This window comes from Heterodontus francisci, chromosome 1 (genome assembly GCF_036365525.1).
Source record: "Heterodontus francisci isolate sHetFra1 chromosome 1, sHetFra1.hap1, whole genome shotgun sequence".
Taxonomy (NCBI): domain Eukaryota; kingdom Metazoa; phylum Chordata; class Chondrichthyes; order Heterodontiformes; family Heterodontidae; genus Heterodontus; species Heterodontus francisci.
This window is the reverse complement of record NC_090371.1, coordinates 87,557,363-87,585,122: the sequence shown is the minus strand read 5'-3', so window position 1 is coordinate 87,585,122 and position 27,760 is coordinate 87,557,363. Positions and strand designations below refer to the sequence as shown.

Below are 27,760 nucleotides of genomic sequence, written 5' to 3'. Positions count from 1 at the left end.
GGGCATGCACAATTAAATGTTGGGTGCATTATCAGGCTTGTCAGAAAGGTTGCTATCGCTTTCAAGGAGACTGGAGGTGTCTGGCACCAATCTGGCACAGGGATTTGCGCAATTGTTGAGTCGATCCTTTCCAGAATGAACGTGGTGGCCATCTCCAGGAGCAGACCCAACCAGAATCAGAATCACAGAATAATACAGTGCAGAAGAGGCCCTTTGGCCCATCGAGTCTGCACCGATGCTTTAAAACACCTGACCTGTCTACCTAATACCATTTGCCAGCACTTGGCCCATAGCCTTGAATGTTATGACATGCCAAGTGCTCATCCAGGTACTTTTTAAAGGATGTGATACAACCTGCCTCTACCACCCTCCCAAGCAGGGCATTCCAGACCGTCACCACCCTCTGGGTAAAAAAGTTCTTCCTCAAATCCCCCTTAAACCTCCCGCCCCACACCTTAAACTTGTGACCCCTCGTAACTGACCCTTCAACTAAAGGGAATAGCTGCTCCCTATCCATCCTGTCCATGCCCCTCATAATCTTGTACACCTCGATCAGATCACCCCTTAGTCTTCTCTGCTCCAGTGAAAACAACCCAAGTCTATCCAATCTCTCTTCATAGCTTAAATGTTCCATCCCAGGCAACATCCTGGTGAATCACCTCTGAACCCTCTCCAGTGCAATCACATCCTTCCTATAATGTGGCGACCAGAATTGCACACAGTACTTCAGCTGTGGCCTTACCAAAGTTCTGTACAACTCCAACATGACCTCCCTGCTTTTGTAATCTATGTCTCGATTGATAAAGGCAAGTGTTCCATATGCCTTTTTCACCACCCTATTAACCTGCCCTTCTGCCTTCAGAGATCTGTGGACAAACACGCCAAGGTCCCTTTGTTCCTCGGAACTTCCCCATGTCAGGCCATTCATTGAATACTTCCATCTCACATTACTCCTTCCAAAGTGACAGCCGTCTGTCATCACTCTCTGTCTCCTACAGCTAAGCCAATTTTGAATCCACCTGATCAAGTTACCTTGTATTCCATGTGCATTTGCTTTCTTGATAAGTCTCCCATGTGGGACCTTGTCAAAGGCTTTGCTGAAATCCATGTAAACTACATAAACTGCACTACCCTCATCTACAGCTAATGCGTGTCCTTGATAAGTATGTACCTGTCAGGCAGGGAGGAAGTTGTCGAGCAAGGGAGCCGTGGTTTACTCAAGAAGTTGAAGCGCTTGTCAAGAGGAAGAGGGCGGCTTATGTTAGGATGAGACGTGAAGGCTCAGTTAGGGCGCTTGAGAGTTACAAGCTAGCCAGGAAGGATCTAAAGGGAGGGCTAAGAAGAGCAAGGAGAGGACACGAGAAGTCATTGGCGGATAGGATCAAAGAAAACCTTTCTATAGGTATATCAGGAATAAACGAATGATAAGAGTTAGAACAGGGCCAATCAAGGATAGTAGTGGGAAGTTGTGTGCGGAATCAGAGGAGATAGGGGAAGCGTTAAATGAATATTTTTCGTCAGTATTTACAGTAGAGAAAGAAAATGTTGCCGAGGAGATTACTGAGATACAGCCTACTAGGCTAGATGGGATTGAGATTCACAAGGAGGAGGTGTTAGCAATTTTGGAAAGAGTGAAAATAGATAAGTCCCCTGGGCCAGATGGGATTTATCCTAGGATTCTCTGGGAAGCCAGGGAGGAGATTGCAGAGCCGTTGTTGTTGATCTTTAAGTCGTCATTGTCGACAGGAGTAGTGCCGGAGGACTGGAGGATAGCAAATGTTGTCCCCTTGTTCAAGAAGGGGAGTAGAGACAGCCCTGGTAATTATAGACCTGTGAGCCTTACTTCGGTTGTGGGTAAAATGTTGGAAAAGGTTATAAGAGACAGGATTTATAATCATCTTGAAAAGAATAAGTTCATTTGCGATAGTCAGCACGGTTTTGTGAAAGGTAGGTCGTGCCTCACAAACCTTATTGAGTTTTTCGAGAAGGTGACCAAACAGGTGGATGAGGGTAAAGCCGTGGATGTGGTGTATATGGATTTCAGTAAGGCGTTTGATAAGGTTCCCCACGGTAGGCTATTGCAGAAAATACGCAAGTATGGGGTTGAAGGTGATTTAGAGCTTTGGATCAGAAATTGGCTAGCTGAAAGAAGACAGAGGGTGGTGGTTGATGGCAAATGTTCATCCTGGAGTTTAGTTACTAGTGGTGTACCGCAAGGTTCTGTTTTGGGGCCACTGCTGTTTGTCATTTTTATAAACGACCTGGATGAGGGTGTAGAAGGGTGGGTTAGTAAATTTGCGGATGACACGAAGGTCGGTGGAGTTGTGGATAGTGTCGAAGGGTGTTGTAGGGTACAGAGGGACATAGATAGGCTGCAGAGCTGGGCTGAGAGATGGCAAATGGAGTTTAATGCGGAGAAGTGTGAGGTGATTCACTTTGGAAGGAGTAACAGCAATGCAGAGTACTGGGCTAATGGGAAGATTCTTGGTAGTGTAGATGAGCAGAGAGATCTTGGTATCCAGGTACATAAATCCCTGAAAGTTGCTACCCAGGTTAATAGGGCTGTTAAGAAGGCATATGGTGTGTTAGCCTTTATTAGTAGGGGGATCGAGTTTCAGAGCCACGGGGTCATGATGCAGCTGTACAAAACTCTGGTGAGGCCGCACCTGGAGTATTGCGTGCAGTTCTGGTCACCGCATTATAGGAAGGATGTCGAAGCTTTGGAAAGGGTGCAGAGGAGATTTACTAGGATGTTGCCTGGTATGGAAGGAAGGTCTTACGAGGAAAGGCTGAGGGACTTGGGGTTGTTTTCGTTAGAGAGAAGGAGGAGGAGAGGTGACTTAATAGAGACATACAAGATAATCAGAGGGTTAGATAGGGTGGATAGTGAGAGTCTTTTTCCTCGGATGAGGATGGCAAACACGAGGGGACATAGCTTTAAGTTGAGGGGTGAAAGATATAGGACAGATGTCAGAGGTAGTTTCTTTACGCAGAGAGTAGTAGGGGCGTGGAACGCCCTGCCTGCAACAGTAGTAGACTCGCCAACTTTAAGGGCATTTAAGTGGTCATTGGATAGACATATGGATGTAAATGGAATAGTGTAGGTCAGATGATCGGCGCAACATCGAGGGCCGAAGGGCCTGTACTGCGCTGTAATATTCTAATTCTAATTCTAATTCTTACACACCTGGTCACATGCTCAAAAAATTCAATCAAATTTGTTCGGCATGACCTCCCTCTGACAAAGCCATGCTGACTATTCCTAATCAAATTTTGCCTCTCCAAGTGGTGATAGATTCTCTCCAATAGTTTCCCTACCACTGACGTGAGACTCACTGGTCTGTAGTTCCCTGGCTTATCTCTACAACATGAAGAAAAACAGTGGGTAAGCAAACTGAACAAACTCAGATGAAATTAAATAAAACAAACACAAAAAAAATAGAAAAAAGGAAAAAGAAAAAAATAACTAAAATTAAAGTAAAATGGGGGGGCCATTTCTTTTTTATATTTTTTTGTGTTTGTTTTATTTTATTTCATCCTAGTTTGTTCAGTTTGCTAACCCACTGTTTTCATGTTTGTACTTGCGGCTGTTCAATTTTCAGTCCGTTAACACCCTATCTGTACTAATGCTTTATCTTTCAACACACCATTAACACATTGTTTGCCTTTGCTCCATGACCTTCTGGTCAGCTATTCTGTGACCTTGTCCTATCTATACCTTCTCCTTTGTTATCTCTTGCCCCACCCCCGCTTTACTTGCTTATAACCTTTTACATTTCTAATATTTGCCAGTTCTGAAGAAGGGTCACTGACCTGAAACATTAACTCTGCTTCTCTCTCCACAGATGCTGCCAGACCTGCTGAGTATTTCCCACATTTCTTATGTGTTGATTACCTACTTTCTTCCTCCTGCTCTTCTTCCTCCTCAGCTGCTCACTGTATCCGTGATGGCAAGGGCTGTGCCCTCATGATGGTGAGGTTATGCAGCACACAGCAGACCATGCCGAACTGATGATGTTTCATGTGGTAGCATGGGTCTCATTATACACATGCTGACCAGATGAGGTTGGGTTACACACTGGAGTCATGAGCCAGATGGTCAGCGGGTAGCCCTTGTCACCCAGCAGCCACCCTCAGGTTTGATGTGTTGTCCCAAATACCAAATAAAGGCAGATTAAAGGCATCATTGCTGCATTCACCTGCATGATGTGCTGAGCATGGTTGCACACCAAATGCACATTCCGGGAGTGGAGCCCTTTGCGGTTGCAGTATGTCTCTGCATTTAGATGCAGCATCAGCAAAGCCACACGCGTGTAGTTGACGGCTCCCTGCACTCTGAGGCTATCCTGGCATTCTCCGCCTACTTCCCTCTGGTCAGAGAGAGCACACTTTACTCTTCTCTCCTGGCAGAAAGAGTATCTATCACTTCCCTTACGCAGCAGCGGTCGGTGAACTGTGAGATAAGAACGTAAAAAATAGAAGCAGCAGTGGACTATACAGCCCCTTGAGATTGCTCCAACATTCAATATGCTCATGGCTGATCTTCTGCCTCACTTTCCCACCCACTCCCCATATGCCTTGATTCCCTGAGAGACCAAAAGTCTGTCTATCTCAGACTTAAATATACTCAATGATGGAGCATCCACAATCCTCTGGGGTAGACAATTCCAAAGATTCACAACCCCTGAGTGAAGACATTTCTCCTAAATGATCGACCCCTTATTCTGAGACTGTGCCCCCATGTTCTAGATTCCCCAGCCAGGGGAAACAACCTCTCAGTGTCTACCCTGTCAAGCCTCGTCAGAATCTTGTGTTTCAATGAGATCACCTCTCATTCTGCTAAACTCTAGAGAGTATAGGCCCAATTTACTCAGCCTCTCATTATCGGGCCACCCTCTCATCTCAGGAATCAATGCAGTGAACCTTTGCTGTACTGCCTACAATGCAAGTATATCCTGTCTGAACATTAACATTTCGAAGTTTCACACCTTTTAAAAAATATATTGCTTTTCTATCCTTAAGACCAAAGCAAGTAACCTCACACTTCCCTGCATTATACTCCATCTGCCATCTTGGTGCCCACTCACTTAACCTGTCTGTACCTTTTTGCAGCCTCTTTGTGTCTTCCTCACAACTCACATTCCCACCTAGCTTTGTATCATTAAAAAATTTGGATACACTAGTCTTGGTCTCTTAATCTAAATCATTAATATAGATTGTAAATAGCTGAGGCTTCAACACTGATCCTTGCGGCACTCCACTAGTTACAGCCTGCCAACTTGAAAATGTCCTATTTATCCCGACTCTCTCTGCTTCCTGTCTGCTAATCAATGCTCCATCCATGTTAATATATTACCCCAAACTCCATGAGCACATTTTGTGTGGCATCTTACTGAATGCCTTCTGGAAATCCAAGTATACTACATTTACTGATTCCTCTTTATTGACCCTACTAGTTACATCCTCAAAGAACGCTAATAAATTTATCAAATACAATTTCCCTTTCATAAAACCATGTTGACTCTGTCTGATCATACTATGATTTTCTAAGTACATTGTTAAGACTTCCTTAATAATAGATTCCAGCATTTTTTTGATGACTGATATCAGGCTAACTGGCCTGTTGTTCCCTGGTTTGTCTCTCCCTTCTTTCTTGAATAGCAGTGTTACTTTCTTTATTTTTATTTATTTATTTAGAGATACAGCACTGAAACAGGCCCTTCGGCCCACTGAGTCTGTGCCGACCATCAACCACCCATTTATACTAATCCCATATTTCTACCACATCCCCACCTGTCCCTATATTCCCCTACCACCTACCTATACTAGGGGCAATTTACAATGGCCAATTTACCTATCAACCTGCAAGTCTTTGGTTGTGGGAGGAAACCGGAGCACCCGGTGAAAACCCACGCGGTCACAGGGAGAACTTGCAAACTCCACACAGGCAGTACCCAGAATTGAACCCGGGTCCCTGGAGCTTAATTACTTTAAGTTCCGCACTCATATTAGCCCCTTGGTTACCCTCTATTTCTGCTCTGTAATTTGTGTCTTCTGTGAAAACAGTCATAAAATATTTGTTCAATGTCTCTACCATCTCCTCAAGCCCTGTAATTTCTCCTGTCTCTGCCTTTAAGACACCAATGCTTAGTCCAGCTACTCTTTTTTTATACACTTGTAAAATCTCTTACAACTTGTTTTTATATTCCTGGCAAGTTTACTGTCATTCTATTTTTTTTTTCCTTTTTTAATCAATATTTTAGTCTCCCAATCCCCGGGATTACTACTATTCTTCACAACATTATAAACCTCATCTTTTAAACTAATACTATCCTTAACTTCCCAAGTAAGCCTCAGATGGATCTTTCTTGCTGAGTTTTTGTTTCTTTCATGGAATCTTTTTGGAACATTTGGAATTGTTTCTTTAAAAGTTTCCCATTGGTTATTTACCATCATACCTTTTAGTCTATTTACTCAATTGCCCTTAGCCAGCTCTCCCCTCATACCTATATAATTGGCTTTATTCATGTTTTAAGATTCCGGTTTGGAACTCGAGTATGTCGCTCTCAAACTTAATAAGGAATTCAATTGTATTACGATCAACTTACCCAGAGAATTTTCGACTATGAAGTTACTAATTAAACCTGCCTCATTACACAATACTAGATCTTAACTAGCTTTATCCTTAGTTAATTCCACAATATCATTGGAAATGTTGAGCCATGATCAATGATGTGAGCTTTCATTCTTTAATAGAAAGACTGGAAAAGAGAGACGACATGGTGAAGGAAAGCAATGGTCTTTGAACAGGAACACTGAGACCCCTGGAAAGATGTGTTCTATGCATTGTCTGTAAGAATGGAACTATTTAAGGTTGTGTGTTTAATGCATTTGTTCTCACAGGCAGACTGAAGTGAGTGCCAAAGCACGCACTCCTGTTGGTGAATAGTGCTCAGGTGTAGCGTGTCTGATCAGCTATGCCCTGGCGTTCACTCCATCCTGATGAGAGCTTTGAGTCCTAAGATGGCCCCGCCACCTTCCTGCACAGCATAGGCACCGTTTTGATCTGCATCTTCCTCCTCCCTCCCCCTGCTCTTCCAATGAACTGTCAATCTAGCACTTCACCCTCTTCAAGGTCCACAAAGTTCTGCAGAGACATGTTATGGAGGGCAAAACAGACCATCCAATGCACAAGACCCTTGCAGGAGTATACTGCAGTACACCACCAACTCAGTTCAGGCACAGGAACTGCATCTTCAGAAGCTCGATGGCCTACTCAATGGTGGTCCTTATGAGCAGATAGTTTCGGTTATAGCGCCTCTGTACCTCTGTTTCAAGGTCACATAAAGGGGTGAGTTGCTATCTCTTCAAGGGATTTCCCTTGTCCCCATTGAGTTTCAGCAGTGACATGAATAGCTACGGTACCTTGGACTGCCAGAGGATCAAGGCGTCAAGGCAGCACCAGGATAGTAAACGCACAGATGCATAAAACTCCTGTAGTGGTTGCATACCAGCTGAACGTTTAGGAAGTGGAAGTCCTTAGTGTTGATCAATCTCACTGGCTGCTCACTCGGCACCTTGATGGCCACATGGGTGCAATCAATGATGTCCAGTATCTGCAAGAATCCAGTGATGGAGGCAAAACTCTCTGCCCTTTGTGCCTGAAAGGCCCCATCTGTTTTAAATTGTATGTGCTGCCCATCTTTAGCAAAAAGGGTATCATTAACCTGTGAGATGCAATGGCATCACCAAGGTACGCAGCTGATCCTTTAAAGGACCCAGAAGTTCAAGGCCACAGCAACTTAAACAGCTACTGGAAGAGCATGGCGAGCAGTATTGTGAGGTCTGAGGTCTTCCTCAATGAGGGCAAAAATCTCAGTTACCATCTGCCTAGACAGGCACAGTTTTCTGCAGCACTGATTTGCTGACGTCACTTAGTAGCTTCTTGGTGGGCAATGCACTTGATGCTGGCCCTCGTTGCCATCCTGTTCGGTGTTCTTCTCTTCTGTCCTCCTCATGCCCAGGGCTCTGCATCGACTCCTGAGGATACTGCTCCTCATCACTACTCATCCCTGTCACTGAGTACCTTCATCCCATGTTCAGCTGTTACCTTGCTTGCAGTCAGCTGCACGCACAATGCTTTCCGGACCTCTCTCCACCCCCCCTCCCTTATGATCCCATGATTCCAGAAGGCTCATGACCCCTTCCACTAACCGAGCATGCACAGACCACTTGCTCCACTAACTCTGCTCATCCGACGGCAACTGTGAGCCAATGGATGAGTGCCCCCTCACCCTTTTATTAGCCCACCTAATTGAATAGCAGAGCTATGACTGGATTCCTGATGTGTTGCCACCCCCGACTGTTCCAGATCCATCGTATAATCTGTGCCTTCCCACAAAAAATGCAAACTGGCCCTTAACAAGCTTACAAGTCCATTAACAAGCTGAATTAGCCATTGCTCTGAATTGGATGGGTTGTTAGGTCCCACTTTACATCCTCCTTAGCAAAGTCACTGACCGTCAGAATGGTGTCAAGAAACTGGCACGATATTGGGGGAAAATCCTGTCTCTGGCAATTAGATCGAAACCATTTATCTCTATTTGTGCCGCTAGTTCATCTATCTTAATGGGAATACTTTGCGCATTCAGATAGAGACTTTTTTTTTACTACTATTCTTTCATGGACCTTATTCGCTGATGCACCATTAATGTTAAACTCTTTGTCCCTTCTTGTCCCGCTCTGCTTGTCTTTACCCAAATCACTACACTGATCTGGCTTTGAACAAGAATTTTGTATCTGTCTTCAAGGTGGAAGACACTTAAGGCACCCCAAGAATAGGAGAAAGTCAAGCGGAAAAAGGGAGGGAGGGAATTAAAACAATTCCTATCACTAGAGAAAAAGTACTAGGAAAACTAATGGGGCTAAAGGCAGACAAGTCCCCTGGACCTGATGGCCTGAATCCTAGGGTCTTAAAAGAACTGGCTGCAGAGATAGTGGATGTATTGGTTCTAACTTTCCAAAATTCCCTCGATTCTGGAAAGGTCCCAACGGATTGGAAAACCACAAATGTAATGTGCTGATTCAAGAAATGAGGGAGACAGAAAGCAGAAAACGACAGGCCAGTTAACCTAACGTCTGTCATTGCAAAAATAATGGAACCCATTATGAAGGAAATAGCAGAAAGAAATTTAGAAAATTATAATACATTCAAGCAGAGTCCATCTGGTTTTATGAAAGGGAAATCTTGTTTTACAAATTTATTAGAGTTCTTTGAGGGTGTAACAAGCAAGGTGGATAAAGGGGAACCAGTAGTTGTAGTGTATTTGGATTTCCAAAAAGGATTCGATAAGGTGCCATATAAAAGGTTACTGCACAAAATATGAGCTCATGGTGTTGGGGATAATATATTAACATGGATAGAGAATTAGCTAACTAACAGGAAACAGAGAGTTGGTATAAATGTCGAATTTTAAGGTTGGCAAACTGTAACTAGTGAGGTGCCACAGCGATCAATGCTGGGGCCCCAACTGTTTACAATCTATATTAATGACTTGGATGAAGGGACAGAATGTATTGTTGCCAAATTTGTTGACGATACAAAGATAGGTGAGAAAGCAATTTGTGAGGAGGACACAAAGAATTTTCCAAGGGATGCGATAGGTTGAGTGCATAGGCAAAAATTTGGCAGATGGAGTATAATGTGGGAAAATGTGAGGTTAACCACTTTTCTAGGAAGAATAGAAAAGCAGAATTTTTTGAATGCTTTCTTTGATGTGAGCATTGCTGGTAAGGCCAGCATTTGTTACCCATCCCTAATTACCTTTGAGAAGGTGATGGTGAGCAACTTTTATGAACTGCTGCAGTTCATGTGGTGTAGGTACACCCGCAGTGCTGTTAGGAAGGGAGTTTGAGGTTTTTGACCCAGCGACAGTGAAGGAACAGCAATATAGCTCCAAGTCAGGATGGCACCTGGCTTGGAGGGGAACGTGCAGGTGGTGGTGTTTACATGCATCTGCTGCCCTTGTCCTTCTAGGTGGTAGAGGTCGTGGGTTTGGAAGGTACAGTCGAAGCAGGCTTGGCGATTGCTGTAGTGCATCTTGAAAATGGTACACACTGCTGCCACTGTACACTGGTGGTGGAGAGAGTGAGCATTTAAGTCGGTGGAAGGGTGCCGATCAAATGGGCTGCTTTGTCCTGGGTGGTGTCGAGCCTCTTGAGTGTTGTTGGAGCTGCACTCATCCAGGCAAGTGGAGAGTATTCCATCACACTCCTGACTTGTGCCTTTTTGTGCCTTGTAGGTGGTGGACACGTTTTGGGGAGTCAGGAGGTGAGTTACTCACTGCAAAATTCCTAGCCTCTGAACCACTCTTGTATTTATGTGGCTGCTCCAGTTAAGTTTCTGGTCACTGGTAACCCCCAGGATGTTGATGGTGGTGGATTCAGCGATGGTAATGCCAAGGGGAGATGGTTAGATTCTGTCTTGTTGGAGATGGTCATTGCCTGACACTTGTGTGGTGTAAGTGTTACTTGCTACTTATCAGCCGAAGTCTGAATGTTGTCCAGGTCTTGCGGCATATGGACACGGGCTGCTTCAGTATCTGAGGAGTCTGCAATGGTACTGAACACTGTCAATCATCAGCAAATATCCCCTCTTCTGCCCTTATGTTGGAGGGAAGGCAACTGATGAAGCAGCTGAAGATGGTTGGGCCTAGGACACTACCCTGAGTTAGAACCATAGAAAAATTACAGCACAGAAGCAGGTCATTCAGCCCATCATGTCTGTGCCAGCCGAGAAAGGTAGCCTCCCAATCTAATCCCATCTTGCGGCACCTAAAAAGTGAGAGACTCGTAAATGTTGGTTTCAGAGGGATTTAGAGGACCTTGTACATGAATTACAGAAGGTTAACATGCAGGTACAGAAAGCAAATCACAAGGCAAATGGTATGTTAGGGTTTACTGCAGGGGGGTTTCAGTATAAGAGTAGGAAGTCTTGCTGCATTTATACACTGCTTTGCTGAGACCACATCTGGCATACTGTGTACATTTTTTTTCTCCTTATCTAAGGAAGGATACAATTGCCCTAGAGAAAGTGCAACATATGTTTACTACAACAACAACTTACATTTATGCAGCACCTTTAATGTAATAAAACTTCTAAGAATCACAGAATTGTTACAGTGCAGAAGGAGGCCATTCGACCCATCATTTCCACACTAGCCCTCAGTTCCATTCCCCTGTCTTCTCCCTGCACATTCTTCCTTTTCAAATACCTGTCTAATTCCCTTTTGAATGCTTCAATTGAACCTACCTCCACCATGTTCTCAGGCAACGCATTCCAGACCTCAACCACTCGCTGTGTAAAAAATGTTTTCTTCATGTCACTTTTGCTTCTCTTACCAAATACTTTAAATCTGTGCCCTCGCTCTCAATCCTTTCATGAGTGGGAACAGTTTCTCTCTATCTACTCTGTCCAGACCCCTCATGATTTTGAATACCTCTATCAAATCACCTCTCAGCCTTCTCTTCTCAAAGGAAAACAGTCCTAACTTCTCCAATCTATCTTCATAACTGAAATTCCTCATCCCTGGAATCATTCTCGTGAATCTTTTCTGTACTCTCTCTAATGCCCTCACGTCTTTCTTCAAGTGCAGTGCCCAGAATTGGACGCAATATTCCAGCTGAGGCCGAACTAGTGTCTTATACAAGTTCAACATAACTTCCTTGCTCTTGTACTGTATGCCCGTATTAATAAAGCCCAGGATACTGTATGCTTTATTAACCGCTCTCTCAACATGTCTGACCACCTTCAATGACTTATGCACATATACACCTTGGTCCCTCTGCTCCTGCACCCCCTTTAGAATTGTACCCTTTATTCTATATTGTCTCTCCATGCTCTTGCTACCAAAATGAATCACTTCACAGTTCTCTGCATTGAACATCATCTGCCACCTGTCTGCCCATTCCACCAACTTGTCCATGTCCTTTTGAAGTTCTACACTATCCTCCTCACAGTTCACAATGTTTCCAAGTTTTGTATATCTGCAAACTTTGTGCCCTGTACACCAAGGTCTAGGTCATTAAAATATATCAGGAACAGCAAGGGTCCCAACACTGACCCAAAGAACAAAGAACAAAGAACAAAGATAATTACAGCACAGGAACAGGCCCTTTGGCCCTCCAAGCCTGCGCCGATCCAGATCCTCTCTCTAAACATGTCGCCTATTTTCTAAGGTTCTGTATCTCTTTTCTTCCTGCCCATTCATGTATCTGTCTAGATACATCTTAAAAGACTCCATCGTGCCCGCATCTACCACCTCCGCTGGCAATGCGTTCCAGGTGCCCACCACCCTCTGCGTAAAGAACTTTCCACGCATATCCCCCCTAAACTTTTCCCCTTTCACTTTGAACTCGTGTCCTCTAGTAATTGAAACCCCCACTCTGGGAAAAAGCCTCTTGCTATCCACCCTGTCTATACCTCTCATGATTTTGTACACCTCAATCAGGTCCCCCCTCAACATCCGTCTTTCTAATGAAAATAATCCTAATCTGCTCAACCTCTCTTCATAGCTAGCGCCCTCCATACCAGGCAACATCCTGGTGAACCTCCTCTGCACCCTCTCCAAAGCATCCACATCCTTTTGATAATGTGGCGACCAGAACTGTACGCAGTATTCCAAATGTGGCCGAACCAAAGTCCTATACAACTGTAACATGACCTGCCAACTCTTGTACTCAATGCCCCGTCCGATGAAGGAAAGCATGCCGTATGCCTTCTTGACCACTCTATTTACCTGCGTTGCCACCTTCAGGGAACAGTGGACCTGAACACCCAAATCTCTCTGGACATCAATTTTCCCCAGGACTTTTCCATTTACCCCATGGGGAACTCCACTACAAACCTTTCTCCAGCCCGACAAACATTCATTAACCCCTACTCTTTGTTTCCTGTCACTCATCCAATTTCATATCCATGTTGCTACCATCCCTTTTATTCCATGAGCTACAAGATTGCTCACAAGTCTGTTGTGTGGCACTGTATCAAATGCCTTTGAAAGTCCATGTACACCACATCAACTGCATTGCCCTCATCAACCCTCTCTGTTAGCTCCTCAAAAAAACTCCAGCAAGTTAGTTAAACATGATTTTCCCTTAAGAAATCCATGCTGGCTTTCCTTAATTAACTCACATTTGTCCATGTGACTGTTGATTTTGTCCCGAATTATTTTTTCTAGAAGTCATGGGGATTAGATGTTTGGCCTCAAACAACTTCCTTTGTGCTAGGTATGTCTCCAACCAGTGGAGAGTTTTCCCCGATTCCCATTGACTTCAATTTTTCTAGGGCTCCTTGATGCCACACTCGGTCAAATACTGCCTAGATGTCAGGGACAGTTACTCTCACCTCACCTCTGGAATTCAGCTCTTTTGTCCATATTTGGACCAAGACTGTAATGAGGTCAGGAGCTGAGTGGCTCTGGCGGAACCCAAACTGAGCGTCAGTGAGCAAGTTATTGCTGTGTGAGTACTGTCGACGACACTTTCCATCACTTTGCTGATGATCGAGAGTTGACTGATAGGGCGGTAATTGCCCGCATTGGATTTGTCCTGCGTTTTATGGACAGGACATAGCTGGGTAATTATCCACACATTGTCGGGTATGTGCCAGTGTTGTGGCAGTACTGGAACAGCATGGCTAGTTCTGGAGCACAAGTCTTCAATCCTACTGCCGAGATGTTGCCAGGGCCCAGCCTCTTTGCTGTATCCAGTGCCTTGATCCATTTCTCGCTATTTCGTGGATGAATCAAATTGGTTGAAGACTGGCATCTGTGATGCTGGGGACCTCAGGAGGAGGCCAAAATGGATCATCCACTTGGGACTTCTAGCTGAAGGTGGTTGCAAATGTCTTAGTCTTGTCTTTTGCACGGACGTTCTGGACTCCCCTATCATCGAGGATGGGGATGTTTTTGCAGCCTCCACCTCCCCTTAGTTATCTAGTTGTCCACCACCATTCGTGACTGGATATGGTAGGGCTGCAGAGATTTGATCTGATCCATTGGTTCTGGGACTGCTTAGCTCTATCGCATGATGCTTCCGCTGTTAAGCATGCATGTAGTTCTGTGCTGTAGCTTCACCAGGTTGGCACCTCATTTTTAGGTATGCCTGGTGCTGCTCCTGGCATGTTCTCCTGCACTCTTCATGGAACCAGGGTTGCTCCCCTGGCTTGATGATAATAGCAGAGTGAGGGGTATAAGGTTACTGATTGTGGTTGAATATAATTCTGCTACTGCTAATGGTCACAGCACCTCATGGATGCCCAGTTTTGAGCTGTTAGATCTGTTCTGAATCTATCCTATTTAGCACTGTGGTAGTGCTAACACGATGGATGGTATCCGCAGTGTCAAATCGGACTTCATCTCCACAAGGACTGTGCGCAGGTCACTCCTATCGATAGTGGCATGGACAGATGCATCTGTGGCAGGTAGATTGGTGAGGGTGAGGCCAAGTAGATTTTTTCCTCATGTTGGTTCCCTCACCATCTGCCACATGCCCGGTCTGCCAGATATGTCCTTCAGGTCTCGGCAAGCTCGGTCAGTCACGGTGCTACCAAGCCACTCTGGGCGATGGGCACTGAAGTCCCCACCCAGAGTACATTCTGTGCCCTTGCTACCCTCAGTGCTTGTTCCAAGTGGTGTTCAACATGGAGGAGTACTGATTCATCAGCTGAGGGAGAGGAGTCGGTGGTAATTAGTAGGTGGTTTCCTTGCCCATGTTTGACCTGATTCCATGAGACTTCATGGGGTCCAGATTCAATGTTAAGGACTCCCAGGGCAACTCCCTCCCAACTGTATATCGCTGTGTCGCCATCTCTCGTGCCAGCAGGACAGATGCAGGGATGGTGATGGAGGAGTCGGGGACATTGACCGTAAAGTATGATTCAGTGAGTATGACTATGTCAGGATGTTGCTTGACTAATATGTGGGACAGCTCTCCTAATTTTGGCACAAGTCCCCAGATGTTGGGCGGCACAGTGGTGCAGTGGCTAGCACTGCAGCCGCATAGCTTCAGTGACCCGGGTTCAGTTCTGGGTACTGCCTGTGTGGAGTTTGCAGGTTCTCCCTGTAACCGCGTAGGTTTCCACCGGGTGCTCCGGTTTCCTCCCACAGCCAAAGATTTGCAGGTTGACAGGCAAATTGGCCATTGTAAATTGCCCCTAGTGTAGGAAGGTGGTAGGAGAATTGAGGGAAGGTGGGGATGTGGTAGGGAATATGGGATTAATGTAGGATGAGTTTAAATGGGTGGTTGATGGTCGGCACAGACTCGGTGGGCTGAAGGGGCTGTTTCAGTGCTGTATCACTCTATGTTAGTAAGGAGGACTTTGCAGGGTCAAGTGCGCATGGTGTGCCATTGTTATTTCCGGTGCCAGCTGGTCTGTCAGTTTTATTCTTTTTTGACTTTTCTGTCGTGATTTGGTACAGCTGAGTGGTTCGCTAGGCTATTCCAGGGGGCAATTAAAAGTCAACCACATTGCTTTAGGTCTGGAGTCACATATAGGCCAAACCAGATAAGGACAGCAGATTTCCTTCCCTAAAGGGCATTAGTGCACCAGATGAGATTTTACGACAATCCAACAGTTTCATGGTCACCATTACTGTAGCTTTTTATTCTAGATTTATTAAATAATTGAATTTAAAATCCACCAGCAGCCATGGTGGGATTTGAACTCGTGCCCCCACAGCATTAATCAGGGCCCAGTATCATCAGCCCAGTTACATTACCACTATGCCACCATCCCCTTCCTCCTGTAAATGGAGACTACAGAATGCTGCCGTAAAGAGGGATCTGGGTGTTCTCGTACATGAATCACAAGAAGTTGGAATGCAGGTACAGCAAGTAATTAGGAAGGCAAATGGAATGTTGGCCTTTATTGCAAGGGGGATGGAGTATAAAAGTAGGAAAGTCTTGCTACAATTGTACAGGGTGTTGGTGAGACCACACCTAGAGAGAGGACTGCATATAGTTTTGGTCTCCTTATTTAAGGAGGGATATACTTGCATTGGAAGCAGTTCAGAGAAGGTTCACTAGGCTGATTCCTGGGATGAAGGGGTTGTCTTATGAGGAAAGGTTGAGCAGGTTGGGCCTATACTCTTGGAGTTTAGAAGAATGAGAGGTAATGTTATTGAAATATTTAAGATTTTGATGGGGCTTGACAGGGTAGATGCTGAGAGGATGTTTCCCCTCTTGGGGGAAATCTAGAACTAGGGGGCACAGTTTCAGAATAAGGGATCTCCCATTTAAGACGGAGATGAGGAGGAATTTCCTCTTTCAGAGGGTGGTTAATCTTTGGGATCTCTACCTCAGAAAGCAGTGAAGGCTGGGACATTGAATATATTCAAAGCTGAGTCAGACAAATTTATGGTCTACAAGAAAGTCAGGGTTAATGGGGGAGGCAGGAAAGTGGAGTTGAGACCACAACAGATCAGCCATGATCTTACTGAATGGCAGAGCAGGTTTGAGGGGCCGATTAGCCTACTCCTGCTTCTATTTCTTATGTTTGCCTATTCACCCTGTAGCCCTTGTTCTCATCCACACGGCTAGCAAGTACCTTATATCTGTTGGTCAAAGTCAAGGGCTGAGGCACACCACAATATTTTAAAAACAAAATGGCACCCGACTATCAAAACTATGGGCGCTACAGAGCCGAATTTTGCGACCCTAGTATGTACAACACATCTAGTACTTTATGAGCTGATACCAAAAAGATAACCAGGAAAGCTGTCAGATTTGCATAAAAACTTGATTCAGCAATGTCCTTCAGCAAAGGGAGCTTTCCATCTCTGCCTACACATGACTTCAATCTGACAAACACTATGTGCTCGATTCTTCATGTCTTCTGAAGTGGGCTAATAAGCTACTCCACTGTAAAAAAAACCTACAAAGTTCAAAAATAGGAAAAATAAATTAGACAACGCTAATGATCACGAGCAAAAAGACTTCCATTCATTCAGCACCTTTCAAGACCTCAGGACGTTCAAAAGTACTTCATTGGCTGTAAATCGCTTTGGAAGTGTAGTCACTATTGTAAAGTGGGAATAATCTTATCGGGGCATGATTTAAGCAATCTCAACCCAGCTGACCCTACAAAGTCCTGATACATCGCGCAAGCTTGTTAACCTCCTCAGCAATTGGACCGCTCATGCCTTCCTGATGTCATTCACAGCCCCCTCTGGGCCCCCTCCCATTTAGGGTCCCCCCTCTGATCTCTCCGGGCCCCCTATCAATGCCCTCCCAATCCACAATTTCTGTGGGACCCCACTGGTGTCCCAATCCCTGATCTCTCTGGCCTCACCATGGATGCTTCCCCCGATCCATGATCTCTCTCTCTCCATCTTCTCTGCTTTCAGCTATGGCCAGGTGCTGCAGGCTAACTGCCAACCAGCCAGGCAGCCTGTCAATCTGGCTAGCTGCAGCTGAGAAATGGAGTCAAAAAATGGTAAACAGATCCTGGCGTTAAATTCGGCAGAACCTGAAGGGAAACTGTTCTTCTGGGTTTCCTGACTGCAAAACTGCACCCCACCCACCCCATTTCCTCCCCATTAATATCGGGGTCAAAGTTTCCACAGATTAGTCTTTAATTTTCCTTCCTTCAAGCTCAGGTTCATTTAGTTCTACTGTTCTGGACAAGATGAAACAGCTTGTCATTGTCCACAATATTTAATTCTTAAATTCTTAATTCTTAAAATAGCAATCATATCACTTCTCGGCCTTCTCTTTTCCAGTGAGAACATGCCCAAGCTCCATTATCTTTCCTCACAATACAATCCCTAATTCAATTATTTTGCTTGCTCGCTTCTGTACTATTTCAATAGCTACCATATCCTTGAACTATACTGACCAGAACTGAATCCTAATTCTGCATTCTAAGAGTGGTCACACCAATGATTTACAATGTGACAGGATTACCCCAGTATTTCATCTCAATATTGACCTTTTAATATATCTCAACATCTAATTTGCTTTACTCACTGTCACTGTGCATTGTTGCGATAGCTTCAATTTATTGTCAATTTGGATCCCCAGATCTCTTTAATTTTTCATGCAATGCTCAAAATGTACTTGATCCATTAGTGTGCCAGCTCAGGAGATTAAACTGTTTTCATTGTACGGTACAGGAATTATTATGGCGAGTCCTGCTTACTGATTAAGGACTGGAGTGTATGAATTCTTATCCTCTTCAATAATGGAGACTATAAGAGTGATGAGTTTAGGCCAGAAATCCAAATTCTTTATACTGGGTCCCTGCTCCTCAGGAGGCAGTTCTTGCTTTTTGTTCTATGAAAGAAGAAACATGCACAGTATTTAAAACATTGAAAACCTGGCAAAAAGATGGAGCTGAAGAAATGCATAGCTGAAACTTGCCAACTCATCAGTTGTACTTTGGCATCCTATTACCCAGTACCAACATCCTGCACCTTGACGAGCACAGAAGTTTTTTGTTACATACTACCAATTTTCTGCCCTTTACCCCTACTCGGTGAAGTACAGTTCCCCAGGTGTTCACTACATAAATGGCCATTCTACATATGCAAACCAAGACGCTATTGATAGTCCACTCCACTACAACTAATCCTGTCATAACTTGGGCTTTTCTATTGAGGGTGGTTACCAGGAACATGAGCACTGGGTGACTTTCTGTTTCCAAATGCCAGTGAGCTGAGGCCAACTTCCACATCCCTTTTACCATTCTGACTAAATTGAACAACTTGCACAGAGCAGGCATTGCACCAGGACTTAAAAAAAATTCTTGCAATGTGTACAACATTGGCATCTACCTAACTGTGGAAAATTGCCCAAATATGTCCTGTACACAAAAAGCATGACAAATCCAACCTGGCCAATTACCGCCTTATCAGTCTACTCTCAATTATCAGCAGAGTGATGGAAGGGGTCGTTGACAGTGCTAAAGTGGCAGTTGCTCAGCAATAACCTGCTCAGTGATGCTCAGTTTGGGTTCCACCAGGGCCACTCCGCTCCTGACCTCATTACAAACAAACATGTCCAAACATGGACAAAAGAGCTGAACTCGAGGTCAGGCGAGAGGGACTGTCCTTGACATCAAGGCAGCATTTGATCGAGTATGGCATCAAGGAGCCCTAACAAAACTGGAGTCAATGGGAATCGGGGGGAAAACTCTCCACTGGTTGGAGTCATACCCAGCACAAAGGTTGTGGTTGTTGAAGGTCAATCATCTCAGTCCCAGGACATCACTGCAGGAGTTCCTCAGGGTAGTGTCCTAGGCCCAACCATCTTCAGCTGATTCATCAATGACCTTCCCTCCATCAGAAGGTCAGGAGTGGGGATGTTCGCTGATGATTGCACAATGCTCAGCACCATTTGCGATTCCTCAGATAATGAAGCAGCCCGTGTCCAGATGCAGCAAGAACTGGACAACATCCAGGCTTGGGCTGATAAGTGGCAAGTAACATTCGCGTTACACAAGTGCCAGGCAACGACCATCTCAAACAAGAGAAAATCTAACCATCTCCCTGGATGCTCAATGGCATTACCATCACTGAATCCCCCAATATCAACATCCTGGGGGTTACCATCGACCAGGAACTGAACAGGACTGGACAAGCCACATAAATACTGTGGCTATGAGAGCAGGTCAGAGGCTGGGAATTCTGCGGCGAGTAACTCACCTCCCGTCTCCCCAAAGCCTGTCCATCATCTACAAGGCACAAGCTAGGAGTGTGATAGAATACTCTCCACTTGCCTGGATGGATGCAGTTCCAACAACACTCAAGAAGCACAACACCATCCAGGACAAAGCAACCTGCTTGATTGGCGCCCCATCCACCACTTTCAACATTCACTCCCTTCACCACCGACACACAGTGGCAGCAGTGTGTACCATCTACAAGATGCACTGCAGCAACTCATCAAGATTCCTTTGACAGCACCTTCCAAACACGCAACCTCTATCACCTAGAAGGACAAGGGCAGCAGATGCATGGGAACACCACAACCTGCAATATTCCCTCCAAACCACACACCATCCTGACTTGGAACTATATCGCCGTTCCTTCACTGTCGCTGGGTTGAAATGCTGGAACTCCCTTCTTAACAGCACTATTGGTGTACCTACCCCATATGGAATTGCAATGATTCCAGAGGGCAGCTCATCACCACCTTCTCAAAGACAATCAGGGATGAGCAATAAATGCTGGCCTTGCTAGCGATGCCCACATCCCATGAACAAATAAAAATGAAACTTAGTTATTACTCTGTGCAACATTTCCCTAATAATATGGTCAAGAGAATTAAATACCAGCAAATCACAATTATACCATATTGTTTCTCTATTTTATTTGGTCAGAAAAGTTTGGTAAGATCAAAGAAAATAAATGAATTTCACAGTTACATGTTATATATATTTGCACTCCTGCTTGCCGACCATTTCTCCTCTGTGAAGCACCTTGGAATGTTTAATATATTAAAGGACTATATAATAAAAGTGGTTGTTCTTCCTATTGTGGCCAAATTGAGGCAATGCTGGGATTTTAAGTCCCATTGTCGGGACCAAATACGGGTGGGCAGCGGGACCGCGGCAGCAATTATCCCACCGGCGGCCTCAATTGGCTGCTGCTGGGCCCGCCATCCAATTAAGGATGGCAGGCCAACTCTCTACACTGCTGGCCCAATCAGAGGACTAGCAGCTCTGCAGACTTGGCAGCGCCAACAAGAGAATAGCCGCTGCTGAGTCTGCAAGGAAAACGGGAGGGCACCTCCAGTTTGAGGCTCCCTCACAGGGAAGAAAGACAAATCACTTCTCTGCCACCAGGCATGTAGGCCCCGGCACCAGGGGGACAGGGGGAGGTGGTGGCGTAGTGATAATGTCACTGGACTAGTAATCCAGAGCCCAGGCTAATGCTCTGGGTACATTGGTTCGAATCCAACCATGGCAAATGATGAAATTTGAATTCAATTAATAAATCTGGAATTAAAAAGCTCGTCTAATGATGACCATGAAACCAAAACCATTGTCGATTATTGTAAAAACCCATCTGGTTGAGTAATGTCCTTTAGGAAAGGAAATCTGCAGTTCTTACCTGGTCTGGCCAACATGTGACTCCAGACTCACAGCAATGTGGTAGACTCTTAACTGCCCTCTGAAATGGCCTAGCAAGCCATTCAGTTCTAGGGCAATTATGGATGGGCAATAAATGCTGGTCTAGCTAGCAATGCCCACATCCCACAAACAAATAAAAATGATCAGAGGGGTAATGCTGTGGGGGGGCGGGGGGGGGGGGTGCCTTGATTGGGCCTTTGATTATTCAAAATTGGCCACGTGCCTTCGGTCGGCCGAGCCGCAGCTGTTCTCACCACTGATAAATGCCCTGGCAGCAGGACTGCGTCAGGGAGCCCTCCCAACGCAACTCCCAGCATTTTACCAGCCCCCCACCTCCCAGCCCACCACTCAGGGGCCAGTATAAGCTCACCCAATATGTCATTGAGGAGCCTCATTAATAGAAGGATCAGTTTGGGTTCTGTGGAATTTAACAGGAAATTTGTCTGGTTTAAGGGCTCTACTTGATTACAAGTTTTTGATACTTCGAATTTTACTTGATCGATTGGGGCGTCACGTCCCTGTGAGCTTTTCTTCGGAAGGAAATGAGCAGCTAGCTGGTAATCATTTTGTTTTCAGCCCTAATCTCCAAGCTATAGAGGGAGGTATCGTAGCTGACAAATTCTCTATTACTTCCAGCTGGGCCACTGGTATTTTGCCATCTGTTTTGCAAGCTCAAGGAATGGCTTCACTCTGCTTGTTAATGCATGATGTACATATTAAAAAATCCCCAACTTTCCTCCACTGCCACAATGCCTTGGTGCAGCAGCATATCCTCTATCAGTGCTGTGAGGTTAGAATTGTAGCCTAAATAATGAATGCTTCACACATCCTTAAACTTTAAAACTTGAAATATTTTGTGAGCTTGCAAAGTGATTATTAAATTTGTCACTTACTGGATCAGTCTGATATTCTCGACTGTACAGTTCATGACAATTGTTGAAAATATATTCATAGGTGGAATTGAGGCAAGCTTTCACACAGTCCTTCACCACTTGACTGGCTCGAGGTGGGCTCTGCAATTCTTGCACCTAAACAAAAAAAAATTATGGATGTTTCACTTTTTTTTTATGTGTTCTAGTACTTAACACTGGAAATGAATATCTGTAAAAGGTTCAAACAAAATTAGAGGGAAAAGCAAATAAAAGACATTGATATTTTAATATTTTTAATTAAATTCAGTTCAACTAAAAAAACAGCAGCAATGTTATAACAAAATATAAATCAAATGACTACAGGGATCACTCCAAGTGGTGCAGGGCACAGTTGTAGCTGTCACATTACTGTACTATAAAGTCATACTTGTCAAAATACTCATATTGTGACATTAAAAACTGGCTGAGTACACCCTGCAGTGAGGACCAATAAAGACTTCTTTCTCAAAAAAAATAGTCCATAGGTGGTTTGATGTGTTGTCAACTGGAAATTAGACAGGATGCTATCATACAGCTCTCCACAGCACACAATAAATCTGCCAAGAAGCAGAAAGAAACAGCCTTAGTTACATACTGTTATATATCTGAGCCCTGAAATTCCTTATTGTGCACAACTCAGATCAGGATGATGAACATTGGGTGAGACCCAGATCAGGCGAGCATTGTCCCTTTTAGTGGTCACAGTGTGGCTCTCAAAGGAGGAGAAGGTGCCAGAGGAGTAAGGAGAAAGACAAAGGTGAGATTTGGTGAGAACAGCCACTGCAGCAGTGGCTTAGCTGGGATAGATGGTGGAAAATATAGCCAGACAGGGAAGCTCAGTGAAGGGCAAGGTTTTGCCACCTGTGAGACAAGATTCAGTCAAAACCATAATGCCATAGCAATTGTCCACAATAAGCTGGCAGATGGCAAAGACCTTGCTCGAGAATGAATGGAATTCTTGAGAGAAATGTGGTAAGAGGCGGTTTTGTTGACCTAAAAGCAGAGTCTGAAGAGGGGGTGGGTGAATGGGATAGGAAGGTTGGTGACACGTGTCCCGAGTGGGTATGCTGGGTGGGAAGATCAGCAAGACAGAATGGGGCAATCAGGATTGCTGTTCATAAAGAAATAGCCATAAATGCTTTGAAGCACCCTTTGAAGAATACGAAGAGGCACAGAGGATAGCTATGAGCTTATCCAGGGGGATTTAAGCCTGAAAAAGCAGCAGAAGTGTAGTTATTAGCAGAATTGGGGATTAGGAGAGTGGAAAGTACCTTACAGGAGAGAAATTGAAGGTGAATTGGCTGGGAGACAGAAAAGAGCCTCAGTCAGGCCAAAAGAAAAAAAGGGGAGCTACAAGTAATGGGCTTGGAAGCAGAGCAGCAGCCATAATACGTACAAAAATAAATACGAAGGGAATTCAAGTTGCAGAGGCATGGCAAGGGTTAGGACAGACTTGTCTTGGTCATAATAAAAACAAGAAATGCTGGAAATACTCAGCAGGTCTAGCAGCATCTGTGGAGACAGAAGCAGAGTTAAAGTTTCAGGTCAGTGACCCTTCTTCAGAACTGGCAAATATTAGAAATGCCAAAGGTTATAAGCAAGTAAAGCGGGGGTGGGGCAAGAGATAACAAAGGAGAAGGTGTAGATAGGACAAGGTCACAGAATAGCTGACCAGAAGGTCGTGGAGCAAAGGCAAACAATATGTTAATGGTGTGTTGAAAGACAAAGCATTAGTACAGAGAGAGTGTTAACGGACTGAAAATTGAACAGCCGCAAGTACAAACATCAACAAAAACAGTGGGTAAGCAAATTGAACAAATTAAGATGAAATAAAATAAACACAAAAAATACATATATGAAAAAAAGGAAAAAGAAAAAAATAACTAAAAATAAAGGTAAAATGGGAGACCCATCATGCTCTGAAATTATTGAACTCAATGTTCAGTCCGGCAGGCTGTAGTGTGCCTAATCGGTAAATCTTGGTCATAAACTGGGGACAGGGAGAAAATTATATGAGAGAATCCACAGTTAAAGTCTGAGATCTAGTGTTGTGATGAAGTTTGACTTGTAGACAGCAGTCAGCTTGGAGCATTGATGGCCCAATGCCCAAGGTTTGCGTCATAGGGCTGAACTTTATTTGCGCGTCGCACCTCGCGGTGGCGCGCTTTGAAGTCAGCGGCCTTCTGACACAGAAGCGCTGCCACTGAGCCCCCACGATATTCTGTGCGGCGGCTCATTTAAATTGAGGGGACAGAACGGCTGCCCCCGATGACGTAGAGGGGGTGACCGCTGCGTCCCTGGCAATGGCATCTGGTGCCACCGTGCAGGTGCCAGCGCCATTTTTAAAGGGTTTCAAGCCCTTAGATGAAATTGTCATAATTAAAGGGAAATTTGTGTCCATTTGTTATTAAAATGTTATTACAACCTGGAGGCCCTTTCAACCCCCCTCCCCATCTCTGTTCTAAGGCCACCGACACTGAATAAACTCTATTGCCATCGCGACCTTCCCCCCCCCCCACCTTAACCTCGTAACATTTGCTCCTCAACCCCTTCCCACCATACCCACAACCAATAGAAAGCGTTTTCTCCGCTCCCCCACCTCTTCTGCCAAGAAATCTGCACACCTCCCTGCTCCCCACCAGTGTCTTGCCTCGTAACTCCATTTGGAGTGCCGCAGGCGTGCGAGTTGCGGCCGGCACCCATAATATCGCTGTGAGATGGCCGCCAGGTCCAGGTAAGTTCGTTAACATTTATTTAATGTATTTCAATATTGAAATGAAGGCCGCGCCGCTTGGCGATGGGGGGCCGCACTGAGGCCGCGCCGCCACCGGTAATATGCAGCAGGGCTGTCTCAGTGCGCGAGTCGTGATGGGCCACTCCCGCAAGTATTTTACGGCCACCTCCCCCTCCCCCGCTACAACCCCCGTTGTCGAGGGGACACACCTCCAAGTTTGGTGTCATTGGCAAATTTTGAGATTCTACTCTGTATTCCAAGACCTAAGTCATTTATTTATAGCAAAAAAAGCAGTGGTCCCAGCACTGACCCTTGGGGAACACCACTGTCTACCATCCTCCAGTCTGAAAAAATAACCATTTACTATGACTCGCTGTTTTCTGTCCTTAAGCCAATTTTTTTATCCAATTGGATACTGACCCTCCTCTTCCATGAGCTTCCATTTTTGTAACCAGCCTTTTATGTGATACCTTATCAAACGCTTTCTTAAAATCTATATAAACCACATCCACTGCATTTCCTTCATCAGCCTTCTCTGTTACTTAATCAAAAATTTCAATTAGATTGGTCAAGCATGATCTGCCTTTTACAAATCCATGCTGGCTATCCTTAATTAACTCTCCAAGTACCTGCTGATTTTTTCTCTGATTATTGTTTCTAAAACCTTACCCACCATTGATGTTAAACTAACTGGCCTGTAGAAGGTGAGAAGGGACAAGAGGATGGAGGGAACAAGAAGTGGAAGAGGAGGCAGAGGAAGGGGAAAGCGTCATTATTGTAATAAACACATTATATACAAAAATAAAATTACAAAATCAGCTCCAGCTCAATCTGAAAAAATAGTGCAGTGTACTTTTAAAATTCTGCTGTGTTGTCTAGCTCCTGTGTCAGATTAACTATCCTTGGGAGCAAAGTTCTGCACATTCTCTGGTGATTTTAATTTCAAGTGTGCCAGAGTGCCAGTCCACATTGGGGTGGCTGACTGAAGGCAAAGGCATGGGGGAGAGAGTGAGGGGGAAAGCAGTCACACATTCAGCTAGCAGGGGCAGGGAGAATGGGTCTGGAGACAAACAACACTGTGAAGCAGTGCTGGATCTGAATTGGCAGTTAGAAACCTTCGAGCAGCAACGGAGAACCAGACTGTGGCGGCTGGTTGGCAGTATGAGAAGCCAAGTCGGCCCAGAACTGGAGGCAACATATATGAGGAGGAAAGCCACAGTAAGTAGTGGGTTTAAGGAAGAGGGCAGTATCCTGGGGCTCTCTTAGGTATAACTGGGATGGTTGGAGGCACAGAGTGAGGCAGGTGGCCAGGCCCAGTGGTAGGCAATAATGAGGAGATAGGTAGAGATGGGAAAAGGTAGGAGGGAAACAAAACACTGATCTTTTACAGCAAAGCATTGGAGCAGGAATCCCACAAAGATATCTCAAAAAATTACACAGAGATGGGGCCAGAGGGGTTGGTAACATTTTTTTAATATCTAAATTTTGGGTGGCCGAGTTGGCAGGTGATAAGAAAACTGCAGAAGGAAGGCCTAAAAGGGGAGATAAATGTAAAAAAATGAAACCTCTTAGTAAAAACAGAGAGAACCTTACCTTCAAGCAGACTTATTTTCCTCCTTTATGAATTTGAAACTATTGCACTTTGTTAATTGTTTAAATTTTACAAAAATGCAGAATATAATGACAGTAGAAAGAGATTACCTTCATTCTAAAGAAGGTTATACTGGTCAGGAGATCAACTGTCGATTTCAGATCTTGCAATCGTTCAGGGCTACTTGCCGGGAAATTGTTCTGTTAAATAAAACAGGCTTTAAAATTCTTCAGATTATCATTTTTCTTTGACATCAGATTGAAGCTAATAAAACATGAATTTGAAATTATACTTTTTAAAATGCTTGTTAAATCTTTGGGTAACTATATTCTTTTCAGCTTTAAACACACAAACCAGGACTCATTCTAGCATGTTTCATCTTCTGCTGAACAATTTACTATAAATACATCTTCAGACTGAACAAAATAAAATGTCCAATTTTATATCAGTAATAATGATTCCAAGTATACTGGGGCTGAATAAGGAATAAATGATAGAAAAACCATTGCATCACATTGAAATCAACTGCTGAACCTTAATATGTTATGAGTAAGAGCTCAAGATGACATGCAATAGAGTTCTTGTATTAGTGTTTAACTGACATGCAATAAGAGTTCTGATCCAAAACAGTCCAAAGAAAATTAAACCACATTATCCTATCTAATATTTAATTTTCTTCTAAAATCTACTCCATTAACTTCTTTTGGGCCTCCTTATCTCGAGAGACAATGGATACGCGCCAGGAGGTGGTCAGTGGTTTGTGAAGCAGCGCCTGGAGTGGCTAAAGAGGTAGGAACTACCACATTAAAAATATTTTTTGTCTTCGTACCACTTGACTGAAAATAAATCACTAGTACTCATTTAAATTTCACCATAATATTACATAACACTAAGCTAATTCAAAGCAACATAGGGCTGGATTTTCTTCCCCAAATTGGCCGGGGTAGCCGTGGAAACAGCAAGATGATGGGCCGATGAGGTCTGTTGCTGCCTCTCTGGATTTTCTTCTCCCAATGCTAGGACTGCCACTGGCCGGCCCTTCCCCGGCCACTGCACGTAAATTTAGGTCAGAAGGCGGATTCTGCCATTTGGGCCCATTTTCCTCTTGCCTGCTCTTCTTACTGGTGTTCCCCTGGATTGCTTGGTGGAAGGCAGGGAAGACACAATACTGGCAATAATGGCCCCAAAGGCTACTGATGGACAGAGTGGCTTAGACGAAGCCTTCTCTCCCTTCATTTCAGTCACAAAGATACATGCTCTTAGGCCTTTTCCACTTAGGGGGCTCTTCTATCTCTTTAAATACCCGACTGTTTCTTCAAATGCTACGGTCACAGGGCAGCAACTCCACAATTTTGCTGATTGCCAATGGCAAGTTCCACCTTGGTGCCAGG

The 27,760-nt window shown here is 44.5% G+C and overlaps 1 protein-coding gene across 1 annotated transcript in view; it reads right to left on the bottom strand.

Moving 5' to 3' along the window:
• LOC137370623 (protein unc-13 homolog B-like) overlaps positions 1 to 27,760 on the bottom strand; it is a 783,931-nt gene that overhangs the window by 146,618 nt on the left and 609,553 nt on the right. The window contains exons 22-24 of the mRNA XM_068032730.1: positions 26,480 to 26,569; positions 22,027 to 22,161; positions 18,200 to 18,333 (exon numbers count right to left, since the gene is read on the bottom strand). Coding sequence (XP_067888831.1) covers positions 18,200 to 18,333; positions 22,027 to 22,161; positions 26,480 to 26,569 — 359 coding nt within the window. The remainder of the gene's footprint in view (positions 1 to 18,199; positions 18,334 to 22,026; positions 22,162 to 26,479; positions 26,570 to 27,760) is intronic.